Source organism: Arachis hypogaea, chromosome 17 (assembly GCF_003086295.3).
Source record: "Arachis hypogaea cultivar Tifrunner chromosome 17, arahy.Tifrunner.gnm2.J5K5, whole genome shotgun sequence".
Classification (NCBI taxonomy): Eukaryota; Viridiplantae; Streptophyta; class Magnoliopsida; order Fabales; family Fabaceae; genus Arachis; species Arachis hypogaea.
In genome coordinates this window covers 5,484,777-5,499,551 of record NC_092052.1, presented here as the reverse complement: position 1 = coordinate 5,499,551, position 14,775 = coordinate 5,484,777, and the positions used below count along the sequence as shown (strand labels likewise).

Sequence of the window (14,775 nt, the reverse complement as noted above, 5' to 3'; positions counted from 1 at the left end):
TTTTTGACCTCTCAAAACCAAGTTTACATGTTGCAGAATTATGCAGTTTCAGACAGCACTTTGTGAACAAAACTGGGAGCAATCTAACCACTCAAAATGGGTGAAATTATTTTTTTATAAAAATTTGATATGTCTAGATTGTTCCTCTAAAATTTCAGAATTTTTTGATGTGTGGTTTGGGAGATATGATTTTTAGAAAATGGTCATTTTCTGCAGAAATATTGCTGTCCGAATTCTGGAACAGTAACTTCAAAACCACATATCTCAATACTCTGAAATACTTTGGAGGTGAAACCAAAGAGGGGTGAAATATTAGGATGTCTAGTATTTTATGTCCAAATTTTAGGATAATTCGAGTTTTGTAGAGAAAGTTGTGCTTTCTGGAAGCAGGGCTATTCACTGTTGTGACAGCATCCTTTCCTTAAAACAAAATCATATTTCAAGAGGTATAACTTTTTCTAGAAAAGTGAAAATTTCTAGAGAAGTGAAGATTCTCTGGAACTTGAACTGGGTGACAGATGAGAAATTCTAGTTCAACCACACCAAAATTTAGGAGAATCCAATAAAAGATGGATTTTATATGTTTTTTTTTTAAATTGGTTACTGCTTGCTGTTTTTCTGAAGTGTACTAAATCAGTAGCCGATTTTTAAAAAAAAATCATATAAAAGTAAATTAGGTGGCAAAAGAGATCTCTGGATTAGTGTGGCTTAGTTGTCAAGAAAGTTCAAGATAGTGTGGCTTAGCTGTCAAGTTGTTATTCGGTTTTATTTTTCCATTCTTGCTATACTTTTCTATTTTCAAACTATTTTCAAAAGTCAAGTATATTTGTTATGAGGACTTTGGTGAAAATTATGCTTTGTAGTGATTTTTAGACAATTGATACTTATGTAAATTTAATGAATTGAATTATGATTAATTAGGCCGAGTTTATATATTGAATTGTCAATTTTTGATAATTTGCATTCTTGATTGACTAGTTTTAAACTTTGAGAATAGATTCTTTAAGAATTAGTTAATTTTAACTTGTAAGTTCTAATTTTATTTTTACTCTGATGAAGATAGTGTTATATGTGGTTTTTTAATTTTGGTTTTCATTGCTCATATTTGCAGGGGTACAAAATTGATGCCAATATGCTAGACTTTATATTGACTGAAATATGCTAGAAGAATCAAGAATTATAAATCCGATATGATACAATTTTATGTTAGGAAAAAGTTGTGTTTAGTTGAATTTGTAGAATTTATTTTATTGTAAAAGAATCTTAATGACATGTAAGATATTCTAATTATCTATATGATTATATATTATATAAATGTTAAGTTAGCATGTTTAGAAAATTAATTGATTTATCAATTATTTAATTAAATATTTTAAAATGAATTTTCTATTTTTGTAACTAAGAATAAAAAATGTTACAAAAGCAAGTAGTATTTTGTAACAAAATATTATGACAAAAAAGTTTAAATTGTTACGAAAAACATTTTGAAGATCAAAATTTGTTATCACTTTTGTAATGACTTTTAGTTTTTTGTATTAGAAAAATTTGTTACAAAATATTACTTTGAATTGTAACAATTCTATTTTTTGTTACAAAAACTTTTTGTAACGGGACATACTGCAACAACCCCTTTTTTGTTACAAAATCCTTTTATTTTAAAATTTCGACTTTTTGTAACAATTTTTTTTGTTACAAATATTACTTTTTCTTGTAGTGTAACCCTTCATATTCTTCACCCCATTAACGTTTATCCAAATTCGTAATGGTGCTTTGATGGTGTGTACATGGACTGTTTGGTGGTGGTGTGTCGTGTATATCGTCATTGTTTGAAGTAAGTTAGGTTAGCTTTTGCTGCATTAAATTGGCAGTAAAGAGTGAAGTATGATGAACATGCATGTGATGTTAGGGTAGATCAAAGATAGTATGTTATAGGTGTAGCTTAAGTGAGAGTTGTGAAGTGGTTACGAATACGTATTTGATAATAACAAAAACAATAATAGTATTTGAAATTTGTATTCTGTTGTGATGTTGTATTGTGTTGGTTGCTTGATGACTTGATTTATTTCTTTGACCTATAGAAATTTTTTTTTGGACTTGGATTATTATAACCAGTTGACCACAAGACAACGTATTAGTATGATCCCACTTTTGCTAACTTAGAATCTGGTATTCATCCAATTTATGGAGATAAAGAGATCAAAGTTCTATAAAAGAACAAGATGCTAAACGAGGATACTGACAAATTCTAATTGTTTGATTGTAATTGTACTTGAGATTTGTCATTTCATGTGCTTGAAACTGCATATTTCAACGTACTTTGGATAATTTCATCATGATTTCATTCTAATTATGGTTCTAGTTGCTTTATTCTAGGGGACTAATTTGACATATATACTATAAACTTAGGGGCCTTTTTGACTTGTAACAAAAATTTTAGGGGACCTATTTGACTTTAAAACGTCGAAATTTGGAGAATCAGAGAACAAAGGTGGGGACGTATCTGTCCCCTCAAAATGGTGTCGTTTGGTGTTGTCCCAAAATGACGTCGTTTTAGCCATGTGTCCAGGGACTAATGTGTCTTGAGTGCCACGTATGTTACTTTACCTGACACGTCGCACCTACAATCCCCATGTAGGAGAGAGAGTATCGTGTTAACCGGTTTAACCTGGCTTGGAGACCTATATGGTATATATCTAATAATCTTGGGAACTCAGGACCTAGTTAATTTTTCTGAAGGAAAAATTTGTTAAATCGCCAAATTTTTTGGGACCTATTTGAGGTATTACTCATTTTTTTTAATCAAACATCAATTAGACTATAAACCGAAACAAAGTAACAAACTTCAGATTAGATTAAATCCAAAGAAATCTTAAATAGCCGAAAAAAAAATTTAAAAGTTTAATCATTATATCAAATTTAAAATTATAAGAGAAAATGATAGATCAATGTATGATTTTGTAGTCTATGGACATTTAAGTTTTTGAAAATTTAAAAATATATTTAAGTTTTTGACATTTTTAAAATTTGGATACATTAATTTCTAAGTCTAATTTGTCCCATTTTAAAAATTCTTTCATGTGTGCATTCATATCAATCAGTACAACAGAAGTCATGTTTAATTTTTTTCCTAGGTCTGACAGACCCAAGTGAATATAAGGGATCGATATATCCATATTTTAAAAAGGTTGGGAACTTAAATGTATTTTCAAATTTTCGAGTACTTAAATATTTGCGAATCAAAAGATCAAAAATCTATTTATCATTTTTTTTTCAAATTATAATAAATCAGTATAATTTATATTTATATTTATATCACAGAAATTTATATTTTTTTCTTGACAAACAAATAAATTGAAAAAATATTTTTTTTGTTGCTCGCAATATTCTCCAATCCGACATATAAAGGACTAATCCACAACCAAATTTCACTCATTGTATCATTCAACCTCTGCAATCCACCCAAAGACAAAGGGATTTGGCAAGGACGGAGGAGATGCTTTGGGCTTATTTCAATCGCATCAAGTTGCCAAATACTACTTGATTTGATATAATTTTGATTTCTAACTAAAGTGATTTAGTTATCAGTTCATTAGTATGTTTAAGTAAGTGTCAAAAGTTCGAATTTTTTCTTGTGTATGCAGTAACTCATTGATCATCGATAAATTCTTAAATAAAATTTAATTCGCGATGAATTAATCTTCAGTCTATTGAGTTAAAAAAAAACATAAGAAATCAATCCTCTAATATGGTACTTCACTTGACTTTGAGAGTATATTTACAACTATCTACTAACAAAAATATTTCACACACAAACTGAGACTTAATCTCCTACAATGAGAATGATTACTTCGTTAAAGGCGATAATTATTTGCACACGATATGTCACTGAAAGATTTTTTATGGTCAACTCTAGATTCTCTTATAAATATACATCTCAATAACTTTTTAATCCAAGTAACTTACTCTACTCATATACTTGCTAAATTTAATATTAAAATCTTTTACAGATATTCATAATTGTCATTTTTATTATTTATAAACTTTGGATGACTTCTATTTCAAATCGATTCACTTTTATTTTCTCAAGATAACACTTTAGAATATGAATATTGATTATATTTAATAAAAAATTTATCAATCTCCTTAAAAAATTAGTACTCATTCTAATAAATTTTTAATTGAAATAATGTTTGATGCTGATTAAGTAAAAATTTTTTTGTTATAAAATCTGGTCACCTAGTAGACTAGTATACAATTAGATCGAATCATCATTTATCAACTTGACTATAATGTGAATTTAAAATTTAAAATATAAAATTTGGACGAATATTTATTCTAGCCTTGATATTTTTTTGAAAGATCATGAGACCTTCAAAAAAAAATATCTATTTGACTTTTGAGTTTTGATAATTAATTTTGTGAGACTGATTAATTTTTTTGTCAACGATTTCTTTTTAGAATATACTTATATCATTCGTTAATCACTAATATGTCTTCTATTTAACTTTTTAAATAAAAATAATTTAAAAAATACTAATATTTCTTAGTTTTACATCATAAATTTAGTCAATATATTTAAAAAGATAACTAAAAAAAAAAAAACTAACAATTATCTTTAAAAGACAATGAGACTCCTAACAAAAAAAGTTCGTCAAATTTAGTTAGCTCTTAATAAATTAATTAACAGCTTAACATGCTATGTAAGTTTATTCTAAATACAGAGAGAAAATATTGACAGAAGAAATAAATAATATCACAGAAATAAAGTTCAAGAACCAGAAGATTTTTTTTATTGAAGACTTTATTGTCTTTTGAAATAATTATCAAGTACCGTTTAGAATTTTTTTTCCATAATTATTAGGTGACAAATTATTAACAAGTCAATTTGTAAAAGATATAGATCAAATTGCTTTTTAAAAAATTTTAGAAAAATTATCTTATTCCATTAATTTAGATTGATTAAATGATAAGTATATTTATCAGTTTAAATAAATATTAAAAATTTAAATTTTATCTAATATAAAACTAAATATACAACAAATTAATTATTGATCTACTAATTGAAAGATATCATATACAGCCCAAAAAAAGTTATCTTATTCAGTTAAGTGGTTCCAAGCCAGGAAAAATTATTCAGCATATTCCAAGGAGACCAAAGACCAAAGTCATGCACATAAATAATTAGGCTAAAATTTTTATATATGAATAATTTTAATGTGAAATACAAAAATATTTGATCATTTTGGTGTTCTACACGGTTGTGGTAGTAACACAAAACGTCGTTGACGTTTTGCGATAAAAAAAATTTTTTAATCATGAAAGAACAAAACGTCGCTGACGTTTTGTAATAAAAAATATTATTTTAATTGAAGAAACACAAAACGTCACTGACGTTTTGTAAATGGCCATAGTTGTGCTCAACACATAGTTTGGTTCATGATGAAGGATTTCACTTCTAGTAATACAATATTAAAAAGAAAAAGTTCAAATAATTACCGCATAAATTTTTGATGGACATATATTAGCTATTTTTAATTTTTTACACCATACATCTCTCTTTCTCTCTCTCTCTCTGGTTTGGCCTCAGATTCAGTCACCACCTTTTTTTCACCTGGTAAACTTTCACATACCCTTTTGATTCATTTTCTCTGAATTACTCTACTTTATGTTGAAAACTTGAAATTGCTTTGTGAATTTTGTTTGAACCTCAATACTTTTTGTGTCATGGATTATGGATTCAATTGCATATCTTCCTTACTTCAATAATCATGTGTTGCCAGTAGAAATTATTAAGTACTATGATATTGTTCAATAATGTTTCGACTTTTTTTTTTCTTTGGTTTATTTTTTGGGGCAAATTTTATGATTTAATCCTCAAATATTTCATTTTTTCAATCAGCATGATTACAGAGGATGTATAAGTTAGGTGAGTGTATAGTACAATAGAATAAATGGAGAACCATCCAGTTAAAGGGATGCAATGTTGCTTCAATATACACACTGTTAGGAACAGTCACAATCATGCCCACCAGATGTTTGAGAAAATGTTAAAGTAAGTAAGAAGCTCGTTTGTTTCAGATATCAAGGGTCATGGTGGAGTAGATACTGGAAATATTTTGCTTGCTTAGATAGATGGCTATTGGGACCCTGAGTTTATTGGCAATGATTCGATTCGAGAGTGGGAGTTTCAATGGCCTACCTCCTCCTCGCTCCCCCAAGTTGTCGCCACATAGTCACATCTCACTCACTAAGCCATCTTGGGTTGTGAGAACGGAGTCAAATGTTAAGAAGAAGAGAAGAAAGAAGCCGGATCCGCATTGTGTAGTCTGTGAGGGGAGTGGACGAGTCGATTGCCACCATTGTCGTGGGAAGGGAAGGACAAACCAGGTTCATTTGGAAATGCTCCCGAAAGGTGACTGGCCAAAATGGTGTAGAACTTGTGGCGGAAGCGGTCTTGGTTACTGCTCCCGTTGCCTTGGTACTGGAGAATATAGGTATATTATGGGATTCCATTTCATGAACAGGGACGATGATAAATCCCAAGAAAACGAGTCTTAGTCCCCCCCCCCCCCCTCTTTTTTTTTTCTCTTTTCTTTTGGGTAATGATATTAGGGACAGAGATAATAGATAATGTGATAGCATAGGTGTATTGTCTGTAAGTTGGAACTACTGAATGTTTTGTCTTTTTTATCACATAATGTAGAATCACCATTAGTAGATTGTTGCAACTCTTACTTCCTTGTGCAATTTCATTTTAACATGCTGATTTGTTATGTTGGAAGATATGATTCTGATTGGATTGAAAAAAACATAATCCTTGTTTGGACACAGAACAACATAGTGAGATCAAATTCATAATGAGATCTGATAAATAAATGTCTTACTCCCTCTGTAAGTGAATTATGGTTAATATTTAATAAGCATGGCATAGAGAGTTCAGAATAATTAAAGAATGGGAACCGAGGAATTTTCAAGGTTCTTCCGGATTTTAAGCATTTGTTTGAAGATAGGTTTGGAGCAGTGATCGAGTTGTCTCCATTTGATCTCAAGATCACGCTTTTGGGAGCTCAATTTTGGTCGAGACATTGAGTTTTATTTCTTGTATGATATGTAATTCATTTTCAAATGATGTCTGGAAATATTTCAATTTCCTTAAAGAATTTGAATGTATAAGCCTGGTTTCTTCTTCTAGGCCTTTTGTGGGAATCTGATATTTGTCGTCGATGCCAGCTGAGTATTATTTACAATGCAAATAGGTGAAGGGTGTGACAACGGACCTCGCCTTGCAGACTCCATTTCACAGTGGAGCCAATGGCAGTTGCTTGATTCTCTTCTACCCACCGGCGGCTTTGCTCACTCTTTTGGCCTTGAAGCAGCAGTTCAGTCCAACCTGGTCTCAAATCCAGATGAACTCAAGACATTCATTATCCATGTCTTGGAGAACACAGGAAGCTTACTCCTTCCTTTCGTGCACTCGGCTTCCGTGTCGCCCAATTTGGAAACCTGGCACAATCTTGACAAAATATTAGATGCCACACTGACAAATGAAGTCAGCCGAAAGGCATCGATCTCACAAGGGTCTGCACTAATGAGGGTGGGTTCAGCCGTATTCTCGGAACTCCCTTCTCTGAAAACAATGAGAAATGCTTCTTTGGGGTCAGGTACTGTATCTTTTCACCATGCTCCCATATTTGGACTTATATGTGGCACACTAGGATTAGATAGTACTGATTCTCAAAGAGCTTATATGTACATCACAATGAGGGATGTTATTTCTGCTGCTACAAGGTTGAATTTGATAGGTCCTCTTGGTGCTGCAGTTTTGCAACATCAACTTGTTCCTAATGCTGAAGGTATACTAGAGAAATGGAAGAATTGCGACGTTGACGATGCATGCCAAGTTGCACCTCTGCTAGATATAGTGCAGGGTTGCCATGGTTATTTGTTTTCTAGGCTCTTTTCGTCTTAGAAGGCACAAACATAACGCTGATGTTGTATTTTTCATAATATGAAGCACATAGACATAGTAGAGTTTTGAATGGAAGGGGACAATGTTAGGGTGTGTTTGCAATTATTATGCCATTAAAAATTATATGCTCTTATATATATTTATAACAATGTTGTATTATGCCATTGAAAATTGTAATTATTTTTTTCTATGCCCTCAATCCCTTTTCCCTATCTTCCATTTTTTTTAATGGTGACATTTGAAAGAAATGTACACTAGAGGGAAAAAAATATACAAGATTAGAATTTAAAGAAAAAATACTAATTACACAAAAAAAAATCAGTTATCAATATTTATATATTTGTATATATTAATTTACATGTTTCTTTTAACTAAATAATCAATTATTAGAATAATCAAACATATCAGAGTGAAATTTAAAACTTACAATAGATAAAAAATCAAATTCACTTATATCTAGTAGATATCAAATACGTATTTTTATATGTAATAATTAATTAGTGACTGATTTTTGTATATACTTAATATGATTTTTTAATTATAAGATTACAAAAATGAATATGATGTTAAAATCTGTTAGTTAACCAATTACAGAAATAAATTAAAGAAATGTCGCTTGTGTGGTTGTATCTCTTTTGTGCCAAAGAATTATGTTTCATGTGGCCATTAAAAAGAAAAAGACAATGAAAATAGAATTGTTGATCGTATTTTGGCTAAAAATGGTTAGTTATTTAAACTTTTTAATTATAAATTGTTTATTTTTTTTTTTTTAATTGTTTGTCATCACAATACATATTTTAAAAAGAGAGACGAACATCTTATAACCTATAAGAGTGGCATGACAAGTTCTCAAATCGATTTCTTCTTGTTGAGGAGAGTCGACCGGAAATTTTGCATTAACTGTAAAATTATCCCGGGAGAGAGTTTGACAACACAACATAGGGTGCTCGTCATGGATTTTCGCGTTGAGCAAAAGTTGAGAAAAAGACATACGAAGAACCCAAGGACGAGGTGGTGGCGGATGAAAGGTGAGGAACAAAGAAACTTCCTAAGACGAGTAGGAAAAGAGGCAAAGTGGGATGGGAATGGAAGCACGGAAGAGATGTGGAGGGAGATGGCAGAAGTTATTAGAAGAACAGCAAAAGAAAGTTTTGGTGAATCTAAAGGAATAGGACCAAGAGACAAGGAGTCCTGGTGGTGGAATGCGAGTATACAAGAAAAGATAAAGATAAAAAGGGAATGCTTTAAAGAGTGGTCTTTATGCCGCAATACAGATAACTGGGAAAAATATAAGGCGGCTAAGAAAGAGACAAAAGTGGCTGTAAGTGAAGCAAGAACAAGAGCATATGAGGGTCTCTAACCAGTCTTTGGGCACGAAAGAAGGAGAAAAATGTATATATAGAATCGCAAAGAGTCGGGAAAGAAGAACGAGAGATTTGGATAAGGTTAAGTGCATAAAGGATAAGAATGGAGAGGTGTTGGCTCAAGAAGAGAAGATTAATGAAAGGTGGAAGAGCTACTTCTACGAGTTATTTAATGAGGGACAGAAGACTCTTCCGAGCCTTGGTCGATTATGCACAAGGGAAGAAGATCAAAACTTTGACTACTATCGAAGGATTCGAGACTTCGAGGTAAAAGATGCTCTAAAGCAGATGAAAAATGGCAGGGCAGTAGGACCTGATAATATCCCGATTGAGGTTTGGAAGGGTCTTGGAGAAAAAGACATCAACTGGTTAACCAAGCTTTTTAATGAGATTTTAAGGTCAAAGAAGATGCCTGATGAGTGGAGAAAGAGCACATTGGTACCTATCTATAAGAATAAGGGAGATATATAAAGTTGTGAAAACTATAGAGGAATTAAGCTTATGAGTCATATTATGAAGTTATGGGAAAGTGTGATAGATCGGAGGTTGAGAAAAGAGACACAAGTAACAGAGAACCAATTTGGATTTATGCCAGGCAGATCTACCACTGAAGCGATATACCTATTAAGAAGAATGATGGAGAGGTATCGTAGTAATAAAAGGGATCTACATATGGTGTTTATTGATTTGGAAAAAGCCTATGATAGGGTATCAAGGGAGATCTTATGGAAGGTTTTAGAAAAGAGGAGAGTAAGGATCGCATATATTCGGGCAATTAAAGACATGTATGATGGGACCACAACTAGTGTGAAGACTAGGGGTGGCAAACGGGCCTAAACCCGCCGGGCCAGCCCGCGTAACCCGCCAAAAAAGGCGGGTCGGGCTGGAAAATTGGGACCGCCAAATAGCAAAAGCCCGCTTAACCCGCACCGCTTAAACCGCTGGTTTTGGCGGGCTTTGGCGGGGCGGGGCGGGCTTCCCCGCCGGGCTTAGTATTTTTTTAGCAAGGGGTATTTTTATAATTTTTTTTTTACCAAAAACCAACTTTCCCAACCCAACTTACAAGAGAATGAAGATGAAAATTGGGTGTTTTAGATTATGTTTGTTTTGTTTTGGAGACAATATTATTAATTATGTTTTGGATTATGTTTATTTTGCTTTGGAAACAATATTTATAATTACAAAGACTTTAATGTTTGTGAATATAAAAATTATAATTTGTTTATACTTTTAGAAATTATAATAGTTAAAAGTAAAAAACAAAAGAGATTTTTTTATATCTTTATATATATTATTTAATAGTTAAAAGTAAAAAAAAAAAAAAGAGGATATTTGGCGGGCTTAGCCCGCCAGCCCGCCGTTAGGCGGGGCGGGCTAGGATTCTAGGACCGCCTCACTAGGCGGGGCGGGCACCAAATGGTGGGCTTCTGGCGGGGCGGGGCGGGGCGGGCTTCCCCGCTTGCCACCCCTAGTGAAGACCCAAGGTGATGTGACAGAGGAATTCCCTATTGGTATAGGATTACACCAGGGATCATCCTTAAATCCATACCTTTTCACATTAGTCTTGGAAGTACTCACAGAGCACATCCAAGAGCCTGTGCCATGGTGCATGCTTTTTGCCGATGATATCGTCCTTATGGGAGAGTCAATAGAAGACTTAAATAAGAAGTTGGAGTTATGGAGAGAAACTTTAGAAGTGTATGGTCTGCGCATAAGCCGTAGCAAGACAGAATATATGGAATGTAAGTTCAGTTTGAGAAGGAAAAACCCCAATATAGAGGTGAAGATTGGAGAAAACATCCTACGAAAAGTTAAAAGTTTTAAGTATCTTGGGTGCATCATACAGGATAATTGAGAGATTGAACAGGATGTAAATCATAGGATCCAAGCAGGTTGGTCAAAATGGCGGAGTACATCTGGTTTTATATGCGACAAAAAAGTGCCTTTAAAACTTAAAGGTAAATTCTATCGCACCGCTATAAGACCGGCTATGCTGTATGATACGAAGTGTTGGGCGGCTAAAGGGGAGCACGAACATACGCGATTGGATAAAATAAGGAATGAAGATATAAGAGAGAGAGTTGAAGTAGCACCCATTGTGAAAAAGATGGTTGAATCGCGTCTCAGGTGATTTGGACATGTGAGAAGAAGACCGATAGAACATCCAGTCAGGAGGGTGGATGAGATGGAAGATGGACAAAGGGCGAAAGGCAGAAAAAGACCTAAGAAGACTATCCATCAGGTGGTCAAACAAGATCTACATGTAAATAGTCTCTCTGTAGACATGATACATGACAGAACACAATGGCATCGTTTGATTCATGTAGCCGACCCCACTTGGACAAGGCTTTGTTGTTGTTGTTGTTGTTTGTCATCACAATACTCTTAACTAACATGTTTTTCATTATTACAGGTTTTTGAAACATTATTTTTTATGTTGTGTTCTATTGCTTCAGAGAAAACCAATCAGTGAGATAATTGTTTAAGAAATTTGAGAATGCTTTATGCTTTAGAAAGAGGTTTATTAACAAGATTCGTATTGCTAAAATCACAGATCATTTGTATCAAAACTGGTTACATAGTAGTTAAGATTAGGAACAATGATCCAGAGCATAACATGTTGAACTTAAATTGAATAGTAAGTCACTGAAAGAGCTATGAAAAACTTTTGGAATTAAAATAAAGAGATATGTGTAATCAGAACAAGACTACTATCAGTTATTAAAGGTGCAAGGTTGAGTAGAAACAACCCTTATAGAAATATTTGTTAGTAAAAGTCATAATGATGGTGTATATTTTCTCTCAAGTCAACATTACTACATCTATCAGTTCAACACTACATCTTTTACCAATAAACCATAATGATGAACAGCTTAATATTTTCTATCGATACCCTAAAAAATTAACCTGCATAATATATAAAAAAGTAATTAGAAAATATTTACAATGAGAAACAAATCATTTCCAGCCCTATGGTAACAATTAAATAGTACTGATGGTGCATATTTTCTGCAGAGGGAACTAAACCAGATGCTGCTTCCATTCTTAACTTTCAATTGATCACACTCAAACTAACGTTATAATTATATTGACTAAGAAGTTAAATTTTATATCCACTTTTTATTACTTATTTTTTTACTTTATCTCACTGGAACCTTGGCAGTTGAATAGGCTTGCATTAGAACTTCGTACTGCTTCGAAGTCAACTTGTAGCCCATTTCATCATCCATTTTGCGCCAAATCCTCTTTGTATTATGGATATCACCTTTTTGGGCATACATCTCCATAATAGCAGTATAAGAATTGATAAATGGTTTTCCCTGGTTCTGCAGGACTGCCTTCTCCAGAATGGTTTCTGCGTTCTCAACTTCCCCTGCTTTGATATGAAGATTAACTAGATCATCCCATGTCAATGGGCCTATTCGCATCCCACTGTCTGCCATTCGCTTAACGAGATCCTTGCCCTTTTTTACCATCTTATTATTTGCATAAATCTTCAGCATAAGTGAGTAGTTCCTGGGAATAAGCCGCCATCTTTTTGACATAAACTCCAAAACGGCCTCTGCTTCATCGATTTGATTCACTAAGCCAAAAGCCTCAATTGCACCCAGACATACTTCCCTTTGAGGGCAAGCTTTACAAAGCTGCCAAATTCTTCTCATTTCAGTTGTATCAGCCAATTTAGCATAAGACCTAATTATGTACTTACCAACCTGAGGGTTTTTTGGCAAGTCTTCATCTTCCATTTCCTTCAATAACTCTTTGGCCTTTTCTTTCAACCCAGCTGCTATAAGGTCTTCAACTACCCTTGCCTTTCTTTTTCCATGAGCACCTCGAATTGATCGGAGAACTCCAGCACTCCAGTCAGAAGGAGAACCCTCAAAGTATAGTTTTAACTCATGTAACTCATAACGAGACGATTTAGCAATGAAGCTAACATAGGCAGGAAGATATCTGTTAGGAAAATGACTTTTTGCTTCGAACAACTTCTCAAGCTACACAAAACCAACCATAAAAAAATAGATGTAATCACACAAATCAACTAATTCAATAAAATATATAATTATTGAATTTAATATAGAAGTAATATTTTTGTTAATCAACAATTGTAATTTAGGAGCCAGGATGCTGAAAAGATCTAAGAAGAATAATTCGAAGGTTGAGAAAAACTACAACACACGTATCCAACAAACTCTTTAATAAGGCACTAGTATTCCTAGATGACACGGATCAATGAAAACAACTCATACACTGTTATCTGATTATTATTAGAGGTTGATATTGATGAGTATATCATAAATCACAATAAGACTGAACATAATAATAATAATCACGTTTCACGTTACTATTACAAAATAACAATATAAATGAAATCACACAAATCAATTAATTTAATTACCAGGGCAGCTTTATACTCAGTGTCGAAGGGGTTAAGCTTAACCATGCGCCTTGCCCGTGAGATATCTCGTTCGATTCTTTCTTCCGTTTCTTCGGCAAACATACCCGTAGGCACATCAAAACATCCTTTTTTATCGCGATCTTCCATGCTATTGGCATCACTTTGCCAAGAAAGCTCGCGCCTACTCACAGCGAATTTCAGGGAGGCATGCCCATAATGGTAAAACGTATTCGGCAACAACAAACGGTCATATGCCCTCCTAATACTCCAAAGTACCAGAATTGATTACGTTGCAATCAAAATGATTTTTTTTATAGAAGAGAGAAAGGAAGAGAAAGAAGACGATTAGGGTTAGAGTTACCTGAGAGGAAGAAGAGAAGCTCGACCACGAAGAGCCCACATATTTGACGGTGGCGGCTGCCAGCTGGGTTAAAACCAAAGTTCTGAAAACTGGACCGATCATCAAACCGTTTTATTCACTGGTTCATTAGTCTAACCGATTTAACTGTGGTTCAATCAGAAAAATCGTTTTAGAATAAAATAATAAATAAATTATAAATAAATATTTTAAAATATAATTATAGAATAATATAAATCTTAAAATATCTTACAAATTTAAAATACTACAACAAAAATTTCAAATTTATCGGCATTTCAGGATTTCAGGATTCATATGCAAGACAAGAAGACTAAAATCCCATAAGCATTTTCATACACAGGTGGATAGCAATTAAAATAACAATAGCTGATAAACTCGGCTTATATGACACATCAACTAGGTTGAAACAGCAACATGATTTAGTATGTGAACGTTATTGAAAAAATGAATAAGTTATACATAACCAATTAATCTCAATTGGAAAATGCTCCAAATCCTATAAACAAACAAGCAACTCTACCACAGTCAACAAGAGGTAAAAAAGAAGAGACAATCAACATATATCACACATTCATTTGTATAACAATTAAAAAGTAGAGGCAGTATTACAGAAACAAATTGAAAGGTTGCTAATAAACATAACAACTACCTAAGTGAAAAATTA

At 32.9% G+C, this 14,775-nt stretch overlaps 2 protein-coding genes across 5 annotated transcripts; one reads left to right on the top strand and one right to left on the bottom strand.

Annotated features, from left to right (window-relative positions):
• The first annotated feature begins 5,486 nt into the window (after window positions 1-5,486).
• On the top strand, window positions 5,487-8,159 carry LOC112766482 (urease accessory protein F). 4 transcript variants are annotated; one of them, XR_011874867.1, is made up of 2 exons: window positions 5,487-5,614; window positions 6,079-6,734. XR_011874867.1 is itself a non-coding variant. In XM_025812381.3 (2 exons), the coding sequence occupies exon 2, from the start codon at window positions 7,247-7,249 to the stop codon at window positions 7,967-7,969; it is 723 nt and encodes a 240-aa protein (XP_025668166.1). In that variant the 5' UTR covers window positions 5,546-5,614; window positions 7,231-7,246; the 3' UTR covers window positions 7,970-8,159. The 4 variants fall into 4 exon arrangements, 2 of the variants coding, with proteins under 2 accessions (XP_025668166.1, XP_025668165.1); XM_025812381.3 differs by lacking the exon at window positions 6,079-6,734 and adding an exon at window positions 7,231-8,159 and having other exon boundaries at window positions 5,546-5,614; XM_025812380.3 differs by lacking the exon at window positions 6,079-6,734 and adding an exon at window positions 7,193-8,159 and having other exon boundaries at window positions 5,546-5,614.
• A 3,937-nt stretch (window positions 8,160-12,096) lies between these two features.
• LOC112765687 (pentatricopeptide repeat-containing protein At1g80270, mitochondrial) lies at window positions 12,097-14,231 on the bottom strand. The gene is made up of 3 exons (XM_025811562.3): window positions 14,094-14,231; window positions 13,733-13,991; window positions 12,097-13,328 (listed from the first exon to the last, which is right to left on the bottom strand). Exons 1-3 carry the CDS (start codon window positions 14,132-14,134, stop codon window positions 12,474-12,476), a joined length of 1,155 nt encoding a protein of 384 aa, XP_025667347.1. The 5' UTR covers window positions 14,135-14,231; the 3' UTR covers window positions 12,097-12,473.
• Window positions 14,232-14,775: the final 544 nt, after the last annotated feature.

Excerpts from the sequence above, each read along its gene's own strand:
- LOC112765687 (XM_025811562.3), bottom strand. The coding sequence starts at position 14,134 with ATGTGGGCTCTTCGTGGTCGAGCTTCTCTTCTTCCTCTCAG. Across the intron at positions 13,992-14,093 it reads GCTTCTCTTCTTCCTCTCAG|GAGGGCATATGACCGTTTGT; the intron begins GTAACTCTAACC and ends TTGGAGTATTAG. Across the intron at positions 13,329-13,732 it reads CTGAGTATAAAGCTGCCCTG|CTTGAGAAGTTGTTCGAAGC; the intron begins GTAATTAAATTA and ends GGTTTTGTGTAG.
- LOC112766482 (XM_025812381.3), top strand. The coding sequence starts at position 7,247 with ATGCAAATAGGTGAAGGGTGTGACAACGGACCTCGCCTTGCAGACTCC.